Below are 15705 nucleotides of genomic sequence, written 5' to 3'. Positions count from 1 at the left end.
GATTACAGGTGTGTGTTACTGCTTCTGGATGTTCATCCTTTTTCATGTGTAAAAGTAGTCTATCTCAGGAAATGTTCATCCTGGAGACTCTTGGAAAGCTCCTTTGCTTGAGAATTCTCTAATGATAATTCTATAACTTTCTAGAATAAACAAAATTACCAAATAGATACAGAATCTTTTAAAGTAAATTGTTACAATCACAGCTCACATAACAAAGTTTAAGTAGTAATCATGAAAGCTGATAAATGAAACAGTGTAGGTATTCAACAAATATTTGATTTAATGAATAAAGTCACAATTACATAATATTTTATATACTTGCAATGCCACTAAAATTATAAGCTGGAAAGAATTATTTACTAATACTTTTTTAAAAGGGATAATTACTTAAGGGAAATACATGGTTTTGAAAATCCCACTTAAATCCTTGAATGAAAACTTGATACACCATAGAATATTTCTACAAATATAATGGTCCATATCTGACCTTGAAGCAAAGAGGAATAAGCAAAGAAACATTTCACCTAGCTAGGATAATTTTATAAACCTCTTTACCAGGTAAGAAAGGGTGAAAAGACCAACCAGTAGTTGTAACAACCTGGGTTTCAATCTAGGGTCTAATATATTTCTGTGACTAGACAACCAGCTTCCTCACTAGCTGTATAGGGAGGTTTGATAAGCAAATGAAGGCTAAATAGGAACCCACCCTGAACACAGTGAAGCATTACACAAGTAAATTCCTATTTCCCCCCTCAAACTACAATAATTGAAAATTAACATAACAATAATTGTTCAAATATATTCCTTAATGGCAAAGGTCACCATTTACTGCCACTGATAAAAAGGCCTTACAATTATGTTTAAAGAAAAGGAAAACAAAACCAAACTCCTGAATAGCATATTGAAGGTGACTGATAACATAACCAACAAGAAAGAGGCATTAAACTTAACAAGGTAATCCTATTATAAAATTGTTTCTCAAAGATGGTTTGTGAGGGCTCGGGTTGTGGCGCAGCAGTACAGCGCTCACCGCTCACCTCACACGTGTGAGACCCTGGGTTTGATCCTCAGGATTACACAGAAATGAATGAATGGGATAAAGGTATTGTGTCCAACTACAATTTAAAAACAAATATTTAAAAAAAAAGAGATGGTTTGTGAGATTATTTTTAAAGTGTTTAGTATGTAAATTTAGCATAGGCAAAGCACTGGTGTAATGCTTTATTGTGTTCAAAATGCACTCCTATATATCCTTTTATTGGCCTCAAGCCACTCTATATGGCTGATGATGAAGAGGAATTAGACTCTAGTTTAAACCTAGGTTATCTGAATACTAATTTATTTTTGGATCCTTTTCTCTTCAACAAAGAGATTTATTAAGACTAGCCTACTTGGGTAAAGTTTCTTTGCTTATTCCTCTTTCCTTCAAGGTTAGATATATGGGCAATACATTTGGCAGAAAATTTTAATCTACTGAAATCTTACTTCAATTATATGACAACTAGTATCTTAAAAAATAACAGTTTCTTTGAAATATACACACATTTGTATACAAAAAAAGAAAGTTTTAACCAGCAATGAAATAGCAGCCCTTTCAAAGACTATCATTTGGCTGAAATTTCATAGGGGAGAAAGGTAATCAACCAAACTGCATATTGGCCATGATGCTAAGAAAGGATCTGGCTAAACTGCCCAGGCTGGCTTGGAACTTTTGATCCTCCTGCCACAGTCTCCAGAGTTGCTAGGATTACAGGCATGTGTCAATTCCATAAGTCAAAAAAACTGATTTCATACTTAATCTGAGAATGGGTCTTCTTCAAAAACTAGGACTATGTTTGAAAATTTATTTTAAACTCCTTCTGTATATCATTTGCAAATACCATCTATCATCCATGCCAGAATTCAAACTCTTTAGAGGCCTAGAACAAAGTCATCCATAGTTCTATCATCTTAGCATCGTTCATAATCTATGATATATGCCCAATAAGCTTGTGCAGAATTTTATGATTTTGTCATTACCACTTCCAATAATGCACTCATATGTATGGAAGGGCAAATAGTGACTTATATATCCTACATCAGAATTCCCACTTTTTCAAAGGTTGTATTTTTAAAAATCCAGTAACCTGTTTTTTCCTAATATCTATATATACCTGCTTCAACAAACCTCTATTGAACACCTATTATTTCCAAGGCATTCTGCCAAGCACCTTCAAAAAAGTAACAAAAAACTCCAATTTCACTTAAGAAACTCAAAGAGCAGCAAGGAAATGGATGGATACATGTAACTGAACGATAATGTGATAAATGCTATAATACAGGCATCACAAATGCACCTTGAACTAAAAGAGCCAAGAGCTTTAACCAAAGAGCCATCCTCTCCTTTCTGGTTAATTCAACATTTAGAATACTCGGCTTCATAGAAAAGATACAAATCAACCTTGGGTTTATGAGGAAATTCAGTAGCTAGATAGATGCCACATTCAGAGGTATATACAAAAGAAGGCAGGTTTGGAATGGGCTAGGAGAATATTACAGGGCATAGATAAGTGAGTTGGGTCTTAAAAGAATAAGCAGGAGTTCACCCAGCAGGCATAATGATAATACAATTCTTAAAAAATGAATCCTGTTAGCCTAACCCTGGATAATAAGAATAGTAAAATAAAAATTAAAATAAAAACTAAGAATAGTAAAAACCCAAGTTAGAGGTACAGTTCTGTGGAACAGTGCCTGCCTACCAGTGTAAAGCCCTGGGTTTGATCCCTAGCACAGGGGTAGGGGTGGGGATATGAAGAAGCAGATGAGGAAAAATTCCATTATTTTCCTAATGTCTGTCTTATTTCTATATAGTCATTCCTAATTGGCATATTGATTTATTTTTAAAAGTACAAGTTGGTGCTGAGTATGTGGCTCAGAGATAATGCCAAAGTAAGGCCCTGGGTTCAGTTTGAAGTACTTCATAAAGAAAGTACAAGTTTATAGACAAAACATTACTACCTCAATCATAAAATTTAGTTTCATTTTTATTATAATTAAATTCAATTAGTTCCAATTTTATTTTAAATTCAGTACGGTCCAAACAAATATAAAATCCAAATGCTAAACTATTTTTCAATTAATCTCAAATATCACAAATTTACATACAGCATATTTTAGTTTTTGATAGGCTATCAAGGAAAATTATCTTAAATTTAAAGTCATTCACAAGAGAACTTACAATTTAGTCACCAATTATATTTCATAACAAGACCTATGTGGCTGCAAATGAGATCATAAGAATAACAACAACTTTCCAAAGCTGCACCTTTAAAGTACTAAGGAATTCATATACAACATTATCATTGAAATAATGCTAAAACAATTAATATAAACCTACAACTTATGAACAAAATAGTCTGTATTTTTCAAACACAATCTTTGAAAATTATTGGAAAACCAATATCAGCATCAAAAAAGAAAATCAAAACTAAAGGAACATTAATTGAAAAAGTTTATATACCTATAATGATCCAGGTACTTTACTAGTTTGGGGCATACCAAAATGAATCAGAGTCTCTTCTCTGTAGAGTAGATAAAAATCTAGACAATTATACTACAACTTATAGATCCTCTAGGAATAATTATATATACATACATACATACATTCGTACATAGAATCAACATGAATACTAACTAGAGTTAGGGAGAGGGTAATTCCAGAGGGTTTCTTTAGGAGTATCATCTGATAAATATACTTCAACACTGATATAGCACAGGGCTGATTAGGATAAGGAGCAGGAAATGACACCAGAAAGGCAATTTGGGGATAGATTTTTATAGCCTTGAATGTCATGCTTAGAAGTTCATCATTATTCAGCAGCCACAGCAGACCACTTTTTTTTAATATGTAGGGACCAACATTACCAGATAGTCTTCAAAATAAAAAAATATTAGTAGCATTCCAGAGATTAATTTGTTCAGTTAAAAAAATAATATATGACTTCTGAACTATAGCTACAAAAACTCAAAAAAGAATAGATTTGAGATGGAGAAATAGATGTATATAAGGAATGACAAGAAGTTAGAATCAAAGCTGAGACAATGATAGTTTCAGCTTAGGTTCCAGAAAGAAGTTCATGCCACATACAGGATAAGGAATATAGAGAAGTAAAACATGGTTAAGCAGAAATTGATTTCAAAAACTTAAAAGGAAAGTTCAGAAGGAGTGTTCCAATTTTAAAACAAAGATAGCAATATCAAACACCACAGAGCTAACTTTGAAAGAAGACTAAGATTCAGTCAATGAGTTTAACAATTAAGAAGAACACTAGTTATCAGAGAAACTTCATTTAGTAAAAAATAAAGGAAAGAAAAAGAATGCCTGGTGAAGTCAATCTTTTCTGTATAAAAAGCTAAGCTAATAAAATTCTAAACCACCATTTCATACACACTCAAGTTCTCTTCACAGTCTTAAAAGTTAAAGAGCTTTAGTTTACCTGGATTTTATCTATCATTATTATACTGGAAACAAAAAGAGGGGTTAAGGGCATGTAAGCTCAGTGGTAGAGTACTTATCTAGCATGCACCGAGCCCTAGGTTCCAATCCCAGCAGCAAAAAATAAATAAATAAATAAACAATAAAACATCACATTAATTAAATGATACTTTCATGAAAAAAAAAATCTATATTTTCCAAAAATAATTTTGTGTGAAACTGGCACTGTATTTTTTTTTTTTTTTTTTTTTTTTTTTTGGTGGTGGTGCTGGAGATTGAACCCAGGGCCTTATACAGGAGAGGCAAGCACTCTACCAACTGAGCTATATCCCCAGCCTCTGACACTGTATATTTTTGCTACCCTCTTACATCAGGATTAATACATGACATCTGGATTGTCATATCTATTTCTGCATTCACTTTTTTTGCAATATGTCATTTTGGTTCAAGAATATGAAGAAAATCTGGACTCCCACAGGTATGTAGTCAAAAAAAAGGGAGAAGGTATTTAAGTAGCCTTTTCTTAAATAATTGTAAATATTCTTCTTTGATACTAAAGACAGTTTTTTTCCCAAAGGTTTAGTTGCAATTTGAAATCTAAAACTACACAACAAAGTTTCCATAGTATTCCCCTAAAACCCTTTGCTATTTTGTACTTTGAAGGAATTATCTATGCATGGTTGTGAATTCTCACATATTGATTTTTAGGAAATATGGGTTCAGAGTTATGCAGCCCTTCCAAATGTTGATATATTTCATGATAAAATATCAGAAATTACACTCATTGATATTACCACTAATCAGAAAAAGTCATTAAAGTATTCAAAAGAAAAAAAATAAAACAACTTAAAAAATGAAAAAATACAGCAGGACCCAGTGGCACACACCTATAATACTAGCAACTTGGGAGACTGAGGCAGGAGGATCCCAAGTTCAAGAACAACCTGGGCAACTTAAAAAATTTTTAAAGGTTTGGAATGTGGCTCAGAGGCAGAGGACTTGCCTAGCACGTGGGAGGCCCTGAGTTTAATCCCCAATACAGCAAAAACAGTAAATACATACAAAGCTACACAGGAAGGACTCAGAGGCTCTAAAACTCACTGTTGAAATTAAAAGCTTTCAAAAATTCTAGTTTACATTTGTCATTTTTATTATTGACAACAAATAGTATCAGTTGTTCCCTTTAAGTAAAAAAACTTACACTGTATCCATTTTTAAGACACTAACTGTTAAATATCCAATTTTGAAAGTATACATTTTTTCTTTTTTCATGGTGTTGGGATTAAACCCAGGGTCTAGTACATGCCAGGCAAGTGCTCTACCAACTGAGCTATATATCCTATCCCCTAAATATCCAATTTTGAATAACCAGTTTGTCAGATGGCCTTTCAAAAAAAAAAATGATGTTCTATGAAAAAAAGCAACTTCTCAAGTGCTTTCCCTTTGCAGTCAACCCCTGCACTTTGGGATGCCACAGAAGTGTTTCACATGCACTTTTCATTTCATCAGAATATTTTAAAGACAAAGACTTAACAAAACTACTAACTCTTAGTTTCATAAAGGATATTCTTAAGGGAAACTGGCATTATTTTTACTGCACTGGCATGGTGGTAAAGATTAGAATGAATGTGGCAATTTAGTGCCACTGCCCTGATTCATGCTAAAATGCTGTTTTCACCTACCACTGCTTTTGCACCATCACTACATGTGTGGACACAGTGAAAAAGGAAAATTATGGCCCAATGTTCTTATGAAAACAGTTTGAAATGCATAAATTAACTAAAAGGGTTTAAGGGACCCCTACAGTTCCTCATTCCACACTTCAAAAACAACTACCACAGACTTTCCAAACACTAATCACTTTCACAATTTCCTATAAACAATGAACCTGTGAGTATTCTAATCCAAGATAAAGGGAGGAGAGAAAACAAACAAGAAACCTCCCCCAGCCCCCACCGCAAGTAAGGAATCTTAAAAAAAAAAAAAAAACAAATTAGTGGTTGCTGGAAAGGATCCTCAGATGGGTAAGAAAAGATTGAAAATCAGAATCAGGTAGTTCTTTAAAAAAAAAAAAAAAAAGGCAGGCTTATTTAGATGGTCCTTTTTTTTTTTTTTTTTTAAATCCCATTCCCACACCAAGGATTTAGGAGAATTAGTAACAAACCTCAAATTAAAAGACAGAAAACAAGTATGACAAGACAACAGTGATAATGAAAAGATTTTCATCAGATAATAGTTCCTTTAGGGATTCTTTGAAATGTGAACTTCATAGTTTATTTTCATTTTACAGAAGGTAAAGTAACTCTTTTCATTAATAATCAAATCCTTACCATAACACTGTGTTAAGTTGTAAACAACACTTTATAATGAAGTTGGGGCACTAACCATTGAGCCAAAACCCCTATCCTTTTTTATATTTTGTTTAAAGAAAGGGTCTCACTGAGTTGCTTAAGGCCTTGCTAAATTGCTGAAGCTGGCCTTGAACTAGCAATCCTCCTGCCTCAACCTCCAGAGCTGCTGGGAGCCACCTCACCCAGCTCAAAGTGCTTCTCATTTGACAAGAAAACCGTTAAATTTTACAAAAGCAAATATATATATATATATTTTTTTTCTCATTGTATGTCCAATACCTAGCTCAACTCTTGTATAAGATGTTTAATAAATATTTGCTATTGTAGTAGTTCTGAGATACGAGTTTAAGTTACCAGATTTCTAGTACAAGACCTAGTGGTTTCTAAGTCATCTTTTCCACAGCTTTCTAAAATAACACTTTTGAGAAACCTAATGGAACTATCACAGCATACCCTGAGAAAATATAACACTACCTGTTATACTTAAAAACCTGTTATAGACTAGGTTTTATTTTATAGGTTTGCATTTAGATCACAGTGCAGAACCAAAACAAACAACTCTATCATTTTAACTTCTAAATATTTGTTCTGTGAAGTAAGCAATAATTTTCTATTCCTTAATGCAGACACAATAAGATACCAGTTTTAATTGTTATATATCCATTTCTACCTTCACACAGACTACACTAAATACTTCATTTTCTCTGATAATTCAAAATGGCTCTTAATTTTATACTTTCTTATATTTATATTTGGAACACTTATTGCCTTAAAAAGAACTTCAGATTCTGAAGACTGTGCAGCACTTTTGATGATAATCTGTTACTGTAGCTTTTTCTTTTTAATATTCCCTATCAGTTTGACATTTATTACTGTTTCTCACAAAAGGACAATGTAGAAAATTTCAGGTCATTTAGGTTCTAGATTTAAAAGAGATTAATCAAATTTAAATAAAGGCCACCAAATACAAAATTGAAATTCAATCACAGAAATGGCATCAACTTAAAAGAATATAATTGAGAATACATTTGAGGAATTGAAACTATGTCAAATCATATTTTATTCTGACAGACATGCTATGAATGTAACTTCATTCTGCAGCTTGACATGACCTCCCTAGGATATAGGCAAAGGAAATGGTCTTCTGTTGGAATGTGAAGCATTTGAACTAGGTATTCTTTAAAGAAAAAAAATATATATTTTATGTCAGTAAAGACTTTAAAGAGAGATCATGGACTGGATCTTTTCTGAAGGTTTAAAAGGAAAAAAAAATGTTTCAAATGTCTAGGATGACTTAGACTTGGCCTCACATTTGGCAATTGAGAATTAGTTCAGAGGTCAGTCTGACCCAAAGGATTCAAATCCTGGCTGTTTGTCACATAAACAAGTCTTCAGCAAACTGCATCCTTCTGCTGTACAGCTATCCAGGCCCAGCTCTGGCTCTCCACAACCTTATCCTTAAAATCACCTCACAGCTAATGATCATGTCAGCTATGGAGAATTACTTCTTTCAACTACTGAAACTTTCGCTTCTCAATAGTGTTCTGCAGTCCTTTATTCCTGTCTTCCTAACATTACTGGGGAGGGAAGTATTTTGCAGTGTAATCACTATCTGCCTTATTAACAATGCCCTGTTCCATTGTTCTACCCAAACATGGATTCCACTCTTAATTTCAGAAACAACAGTAGGAAAGTAACAGATAACAGAGAAATGAGAGCTCTTAGGTTTCTCAGGGCCAAAGTCAAAAGAAAAGAGACAATTCAGAGAGGAAGGAAGAAGCTTAGAGGGTGTCACAGTGCAGAACACTTACTTTTAGGAACAGAGTGTCCCTTAGACTTCTGGTGGGTTGCCCAGAGCCTCTTCAGTTTCAATCCAAATGACAATGCTTCTCTGAGTGCTCCTCAAGTAATGTTTCCACCACTAAAAATGGGATCTACAAGAGCTCAGATGTACTGGTAAAAAAAATGTCAGGGGCTCCCATGTGGGCCTCAAGCCTCTTTAAAAGTAGGCCCACTTCTCTGTCCTGGGCCAACTCCCCTGTGCACTATAATCCTTCTTCTTCCAGGTGCCAGGTATTCGGCCTGTTTCTTCTCTTCTGAGCTGCCACCACCTACTCTATTTCTCAGGGTTCCTCTAACCCCAAGACTGGCTGTGGAGTAGGACAACAGCTTCCCCCCTTCCTTGCTGTCCCTGCAAATAAACATATAGGCTCTTCTAGTTTCAGTATTTTTCTAATTGCTACAAGAAAATAGAGAGGGAACAACAAAAAGCAACAATACAGAGATTAAGATTTAAAGTTCCTGCCGCCAAAAAAGAAATTTCCTAAATGGTGCTTCTTTAGAATTTTTTAAAATACAAAGCACTAATAAAGACATATGAGTACACTCTTAACCAAATCCCACCTCATATAACATAATGATGCTCTTCTTTTCAAAATACTTAAAACACGGGTCCAAAAATAGCAAGGAGGTAACTTTTTTTCTTTTAGAATGTTCTCTCATTTTCCCTTGAATTTAGCAAATGTTTAAAAGTTTGCTTTTTAATAATGATCCTGAAAGATGTTCAAAATATTTTATCCAATTCAAATGAAAATTCATGTACAAAAGTCTAAGATTTACAAAAAGACAACCATGTCAAAAGCAGGTCGTTTCACATAGAAAATCTTTAAAATTTGAGACTTCTGGTCCTATGTTTTAAAAATTTAATAAAGTGTTTAAACCAATAGGATATCTTCTTTTTAGAAATCTAACTTTTACTGAATATTTATAATGTCAAAATTACAAAGACCCTCTATTTTAAAAGTAACAGTAAACTTAATGTGCTTACGGTGAGAATTTAAGATTCTAATAGACTTTGAAATATCAAAATAAGTACCTTATCTAAATGTTAAGCTATAAATCACAGGATTACAATGAATTAATTCAAAGGCCACCTTCCTCTAAAGGCCAAGAACTCTTTTAACTAAGTGCTGGCATTATCAAGAACGCCTGACTTTGAATTTCCTGGATGACTTTCTTTATCCACTTAATTCATTTAAGTGGCTTTTTAAAAGACAGAGTTATAATACTATAAGCTTACAAACCATAAACTAAGACTGAAAATAGGCGGATATCATTTTATCTTGTTTTTTAAACAGGCTGCTATTTAATCAAACTAAAGATATTTGGATACTTAGCGTAAAAATGTGTTCCTGTGACTGGGTTTACCTCCAAATACTTATTTAGAAAATATTAGAGAACTGGAATAGCACACCAAACAAAACCTTGGTCTGACTCTTCCACACATACACGTTTTTAAAAAGCGGTTTAATCTATTATGTATTCTACAATAAGATACTTTTTTATGAGGATCAAAATTAAATTACATCCTTTGCTCCTAAAGAGGATTTCAGTCTTCTTGATCCCCGCACACTAACACAACAATGCAGTCAACATTTTTATGCCGGGAGTGGGGAGGAGACATTATACCCAGCGATACGAATTAAATCGCAGGAACTAATGCCTCCCTAAATAATTTATTTTCTCTTGGCAGCAAAAAAAAAAAAAAAGAAAAAAGAAAAAAACGTTACAGCCTCTTCAATTACCCCTCGCCGCAAACCATCGCGTGGGTCGCGATCGATGTGACCCGACTCCTATCGCGGCCACCACCTCCGTCTCGCCCGCTCCCGACGGGTCTGCGAGTGTCACGGGAGGGGCCCGCAGCCGCAGGGGCGTCCGGTGCGCCGCGACCCCGGCGACCGGCGGGGCAGGCCCGGGACTCACCGGGTGGAGGTGCCCTTCCGCACATCGCACATCATGCACTTGAAGGCCTCGGCGCTGTTCCGGAAGGTGCAGACGCTACAGTCCCAGTAACCCTCATCCGAGGACGGCTTCGGCTGCCGCTTCGGCCTGCAGGACACAACCCGGACACGACGCAGCGCGGGGTCATCAGCAGGCCGCGCCCGGCGCCCGAGCCCCGGCCGCCCCCGCCCCCCGCCCCAATTCTGCGACCCCCGCCCCGCAGGTCCCCGGCGCGCAGTGCTCCGTCTTGGAGGGGGAGGGAACCAGGAAAGGGGAGGGCTCGAGCCCCGCCGCACTCGCCGCGGCCGCCACCGCTCTGACACCGGGGGCTGCCGCTAGGGCCGCTGCCGCCGCCATCGCGGCTCCATTGTGGGGCGGCCGACGCCGGCCCCTCACGCGGCAGTGCTCGCGCAGCAGCCGCGCCGCCCCCGTTCTCGCCCCGGTGCCCGGGCGGCGAGCGAAGTGGCCGCCTGGAGCCCCGCGCGAAGGCCCCGCCGCCTGCAATTCCGGGCCCCGGGGCCCACGCGCTGTTACCTGGTGGGGCTCTTCTTGTCTCCCATCGCTCGGCTACTAACGCACGCCCAGAGTCGCCGCTGCGGCCGCTCTGTTTGTCAATACGGAGGATAATAAGCCGGACGGAAGCGGGCGGGGGAAAAGAAGGGGGGCGGGGAAGGCCGCACCGCCAAGCTCGGGAGCCGCCGGATCCCACGCAGCCTCCAGCTGTCGGGGAAACTCCTGCCCGGCTCACGTGACCCACGCCGGCCAACCAGCGGCCGCGCCGGAGACTTCAAACGCGGCCAGCGCGGCCCAGCACCCGCGGCGAGTTAGCGGGCGAGTGGGCGGACCGTGCGGGGGTGGCCGCTGCGGCCTCGGGCGCTGCAGCCCTTGCTGCCCAGTTCCTGGCTTCCCCTCGCACCCACGCTGGCCGGGCTGCCGCGTGCTCCAGCGCCCTTGTGCGGGCGAAGCGTCTGTCCCGAGAGTGATTGGGGATGCTCTGTCATCCAGCGCGAAGCTTGGTAGGAGGCGAGGCTGGCGTTTGGAGGCCATCCCAGCTCGGGACAGGAGTGACCGCGCTGGATCTCCAGGTAGAAACGCTTGCCTGACCTCAGCCGCCTTTGGATACTCAGGACCTGACTCAAGGACACCTGAAGGAAGGGAAAACCCACATTGAGCGCCATTGCCAAATGCTTTCAAAAGCTGTCTGCTTTTATGCCCACGAGTGTTGCATCAAGTAGGGATTGTCATCTTTAATTTAGAAGAAACAAAACCGAAGCTCAAGAGAGATTAGGTGACTTTCCCTAGGTTACGTAATTAGAAAATGACAAAGCCAGGCGCTTAACCCTGTTTTAATCCCAAAAGCGTTTTTTTTTTTCTTTTTTGGCCTCACTGGTCTTTTAAAAGAAAATGAGTGTTCATAATCCTTTAAAATGAGTTTACATATGCCCTGAACGCTGTGAGTTGACAACGGAAAGAATACCTTCCTCCTGGCTCCCATTACCTCAACATGCTAGAGGCCTTCATTTTGTACTAGACTCATAACGACTATTTAACTGGCCTCAGAAGCTCGAGTTCAAACTCCCCAATGCATTCACTAATCCACAACCAGATTAAAACTAAAATGCAGTTAACATTATGCCACCACTGTAATCAAGAACTAAGGGCTCCCAAACTCCTCAGCCTGGTGCTCAAAATCCTTACATGCATTTTACTTACCTCGCTATTAGACAAGCTGCCTCCTGACAAATGACTAGATGAATCTCATCTACCTCCTTCCTGCATATGGCTTACTTCTTCATAAAACATATCCCTCTTCTGCCTGTTCCATTGCCATCAATCTCTCTGTGTTTACATCAAGTTCACATTCCTATAAAGTAAAATTGGTAGCTAAACTGAAAAGGAAATAGTACAACCAGAAGTCCCATGTTCTTAGCCTTGTTTCTTCCGTTCCCTGATAGATCTTGGAAAGTTTGCTTAGTTTCTGTAATTTTTGACTTTTTCATCTACTGGGGGTGGTTGTGTGCTTACTGATAAAATAACATTTTTGGAGCACTGTGTGTCACTTTGTATATCTTACATAAATGCACATTTTAAAGGGCTTAGAGTCCTACTGAATGTTATCAAGTAGTCTAACCCTTCATTTTAAAGACAAAGAACTTAGGGCCAGGGTTAAGTGACTTTTCTTGAATGCCATAACAAAGCACTGTAGACTGGGTGGTTTAAATAACAAGAAATTTATTTTCTCACAGTTCTAGAGGCTACAATCAAGGTATCAGCCGGGTTGTTTTCTTCTGAAGCCTCTCTCCCTGGCTGGGAGAGACCCTCTGTCTTCATATAATCTCCCTTATGTGCATGTCTGTGTCCTGATCTCTTCTTATGAAGACAACAGTCATTGGATTAGGATCACCTTAATGACCTCATTTTAATTGAATTACTTCTTTAAAGACCCTGTCTCCAAATATAGTTAGATTCTGAGGTACTGAGGGCAAGGATTCAATATATGAATTTGGAGAAATTATATTACAGTCCAGCCTATAATATCAATATAAAAAGTTCAAATATCAACAAATTTTTTTAATTAACATATCTAGCACATTCCTGTGACATTCACAATTCTCATCTGAAACTCTTAGAGCTAGATATATTTGGTAAGACATTTTGGGACTTTCAAAAGGTAGAACAAATGCTACATCATTATCATAACACTTTGAGTGGGTTCTGAGTTCGTGCCCAATAATTGACACATTAAATATTTCAGAGAAAATGTAAATATTCACACTAAATAGGAAAATTAAAGCCCATAAGTTTCCTCACATTATTTCTACTTAGGATTTGCTGCTAAATGATTATGGGTCAGGTAAAATATAAAAATGCTTTCAATTTTCAGTGCTTTTTGAATTAAAAGATTGTGGATCTATAAGAATTTAAGGAAGAATTAAGATTTAAAAGATTAAGGTTTAAAATGTCCAAAAAATGTTCATTGACACAGTAGTTCCACTTTGGTAATAAATCCTAAGGATTCAACCAGAAGTCATATAAAGCTTCTTCATAGAAACAGTCATTGCAGTTATTTTAAGAAACATTGAAAATAACCTGCATGCTCATCACAAGGGGAATAATTACAAGTACAAGAATTATGATCTAACAAAAATTTGTATTTTAAGCAGTCATTAAAAACAATATTGATAGTCCTCAGACACACACACACACACACACACACACACACACACTAATGAAGAATTTGTAATAAAGACAATGCTTCTGTTGTGAAAAGCAGAGTGTGCATTTGAATATACAAGATAGACTAAAGTATATAAAAAGCATAAGAAAAAACTCACAAGAAAACACACTAAGATACTATGGTAGTTTATCAGTCTCTTGATTTTTTTTCACTACACTAAGACTCTTTTATTCTAAAGTTTGCTCCCAGCCCATGTACCTTCTTTACTCTTAACTCCCTCTCTCCCTACAGTCTACTCCTTTCTAATAGGTCTCTATTTCACCCCAGGGTCTGGCCTTAATTAACAACATCACAAACCAGGTTTGCATTCCTTTTGCTTTGCCTCTCTACTACAAAACAACCCAACCCTAGCTTCAAGATAGTTTCTTATTTACATAATTGGCTCTTATCTGCCTTGCTTAAATCCAGAAAGTAGTGTGAAGCGGACATCACTGAAAGTTACCTTGAACAGAAAGTTGGGAGACTGTTTCAAGACTTTAGCCAAGTGCAGTGGTGTATGCCTGTAATCTCAGCGGCTCGGGAGTCTAAGGCAGAAGCATTTCAAGTTCAAAGCCAGCCTCAGCAACAGTGAGGCACTAAGCAACTCAATGAGACCCTGACTTTAAATAAAATACAAAAAAGGCTGGGGATGTGGCTCAGTGGTCGAGTGCTTCTGAGTTCTATCCCTGGTTACCCATCCCCCCCCCAAAAAAAAACCCCAGACTTTACCCCACACCTATAAAGAAGGAGCACTGGTGGTGGTATCTCAGATAGTGTCATATAAAGCCTGTATTGCAAGTATGGGGAAAACTGCAAACTGCAAAAGAAAGCAGCTTCTGCCAAAGAAAGAATTGCTGTGCTGTGGGGATGCTCTAAGGAACAGGAAAAGGACTGAAAGCCAAAAAGAAGCAGATAGCAAAGAAGCATAGACCCTTTTTTCTCCAACTTTACTGTCTACTTCTGACACCTGCTACTGGCAGAGTAAGAAGGAACAAACTCATAAAGTAGAGCACTAGCTTTTACCATACCAAGTGGAGTGTAGAGTAGAGGCTGGGCTTGGGGCAGAGATGACTTTCTTTGACTACTCAGCATCCCCACAAACTTTTCTACATGTATTTGCACTTCTATGGAACATGAACTCTCTACCTTTCCCTCTATATGCAACCATCCTATGGATAAAGGCATTTTCACCTACTCACCAAAGTAAGGAGACACTACCTCCCAATTGTCATTCAACCCATCTCTGGAAGCAACCACACCATCCATCTCTACACTATTTTAATTACTTTTTAAATTCAGCTACAGTATTATCTTGTTTTCTCTTACCTAAGGACTAAATTTTCAAGGTAACCTCTAACAGAACTTATATTAAGTAATAAAAGGAAAAAGACGAAGAAGAAAAGAGTTCATATTTACAAATACTTGTACATGCACATACATAAAAACTGATGAAGAAAATGTATGTAGCTGCTGCAGTCCTCCTTTCTGTAACTTATCATGGGACTATAGTTGATATGTAAAACTTTTCCCCACCAGCTAGTCCATGTTTTCTTTTCATTTAGTCAAGCACTTAACTAGACTGAGTTCTTTACCTGGTGAGATGACCCAGACCTTCATTCCTGAAGAGTTTGAATGCTCAGTGGTCCTGACTTGCTTTAGTTGATAAAGTTCTCTTAATTTTTACTACTCGTCATTGAAGTACTAGGAGGTGCTTTCAGGAACCCTTTGGGCAAAAGACATAATCATTTTTACCCTCGCAGGATATCAGCAAGCCAATTTTACCTTTTTTATTTTTGTATTAGAAATTAAACCTAGAGGGGCTGGGGATGTGGCTCAAGCGGTAGCGCGCTTGCCTGGCATGCGTGCGACCCGGGTTCGATCCT

The 15705-nt window shown here is 37.9% G+C and overlaps 2 protein-coding genes across 16 annotated transcripts in view; one reads left to right on the top strand and one right to left on the bottom strand.

Annotated features, from left to right (window-relative positions):
- Yaf2 (YY1 associated factor 2) overlaps positions 1 to 11406 on the bottom strand; it is a 73068-nt gene extending 61662 nt beyond the window's left edge. For 5 of the 11 annotated variants that reach the window (XR_002483921.3, XR_005731865.2, XR_005731866.2 and 2 more), the window contains exons 1-3: positions 11140 to 11406; positions 10588 to 10713; positions 8637 to 9016 (exon numbers count right to left, since the gene is read on the bottom strand). Coding sequence is in view for 6 of the 11 variants with exons in the window: in XM_005324839.5 (XP_005324896.1) it covers positions 8815 to 9016; positions 10588 to 10713; positions 11140 to 11165 (354 nt within the window). In the remaining 5 variants the exon portion in view is untranslated. Of the gene's footprint in view, positions 1 to 8631; positions 9017 to 10587; positions 10714 to 11139 lie in introns of those variants that run through there. The other 6 variants (XM_040280797.2, XM_005324836.5, XM_005324839.5 and 3 more) reach the window with 5 other exon arrangements.
- Positions 11407 to 11441: 35 nt separating this feature from the next.
- The window catches only part of Pphln1 (periphilin 1), a 157322-nt gene continuing 153058 nt past the window's right edge, over positions 11442 to 15705 (top strand). For 2 of the 5 annotated variants that reach the window (XM_078014862.1, XM_078014861.1), the window contains exon 1: positions 11476 to 11690. In XM_078014862.1, coding sequence (XP_077870988.1) covers positions 11595 to 11690 — 96 coding nt within the window. In that variant the 5' untranslated portion in view covers positions 11476 to 11594. Of the gene's footprint in view, positions 11691 to 15705 lie in introns of all 5 variants that reach the window. The other 3 variants (XM_013358489.4, XM_078014867.1, XM_040280796.2) reach the window with 3 other exon arrangements.

Source organism: Ictidomys tridecemlineatus, chromosome 6, assembly GCF_052094955.1.
Source record: "Ictidomys tridecemlineatus isolate mIctTri1 chromosome 6, mIctTri1.hap1, whole genome shotgun sequence".
Taxonomy (NCBI): Eukaryota; Metazoa; Chordata; class Mammalia; order Rodentia; family Sciuridae; genus Ictidomys; species Ictidomys tridecemlineatus.
The sequence above is the reverse complement of the archived record's forward strand: the minus strand, read 5'-3'. Positions and strand labels throughout refer to the sequence as shown.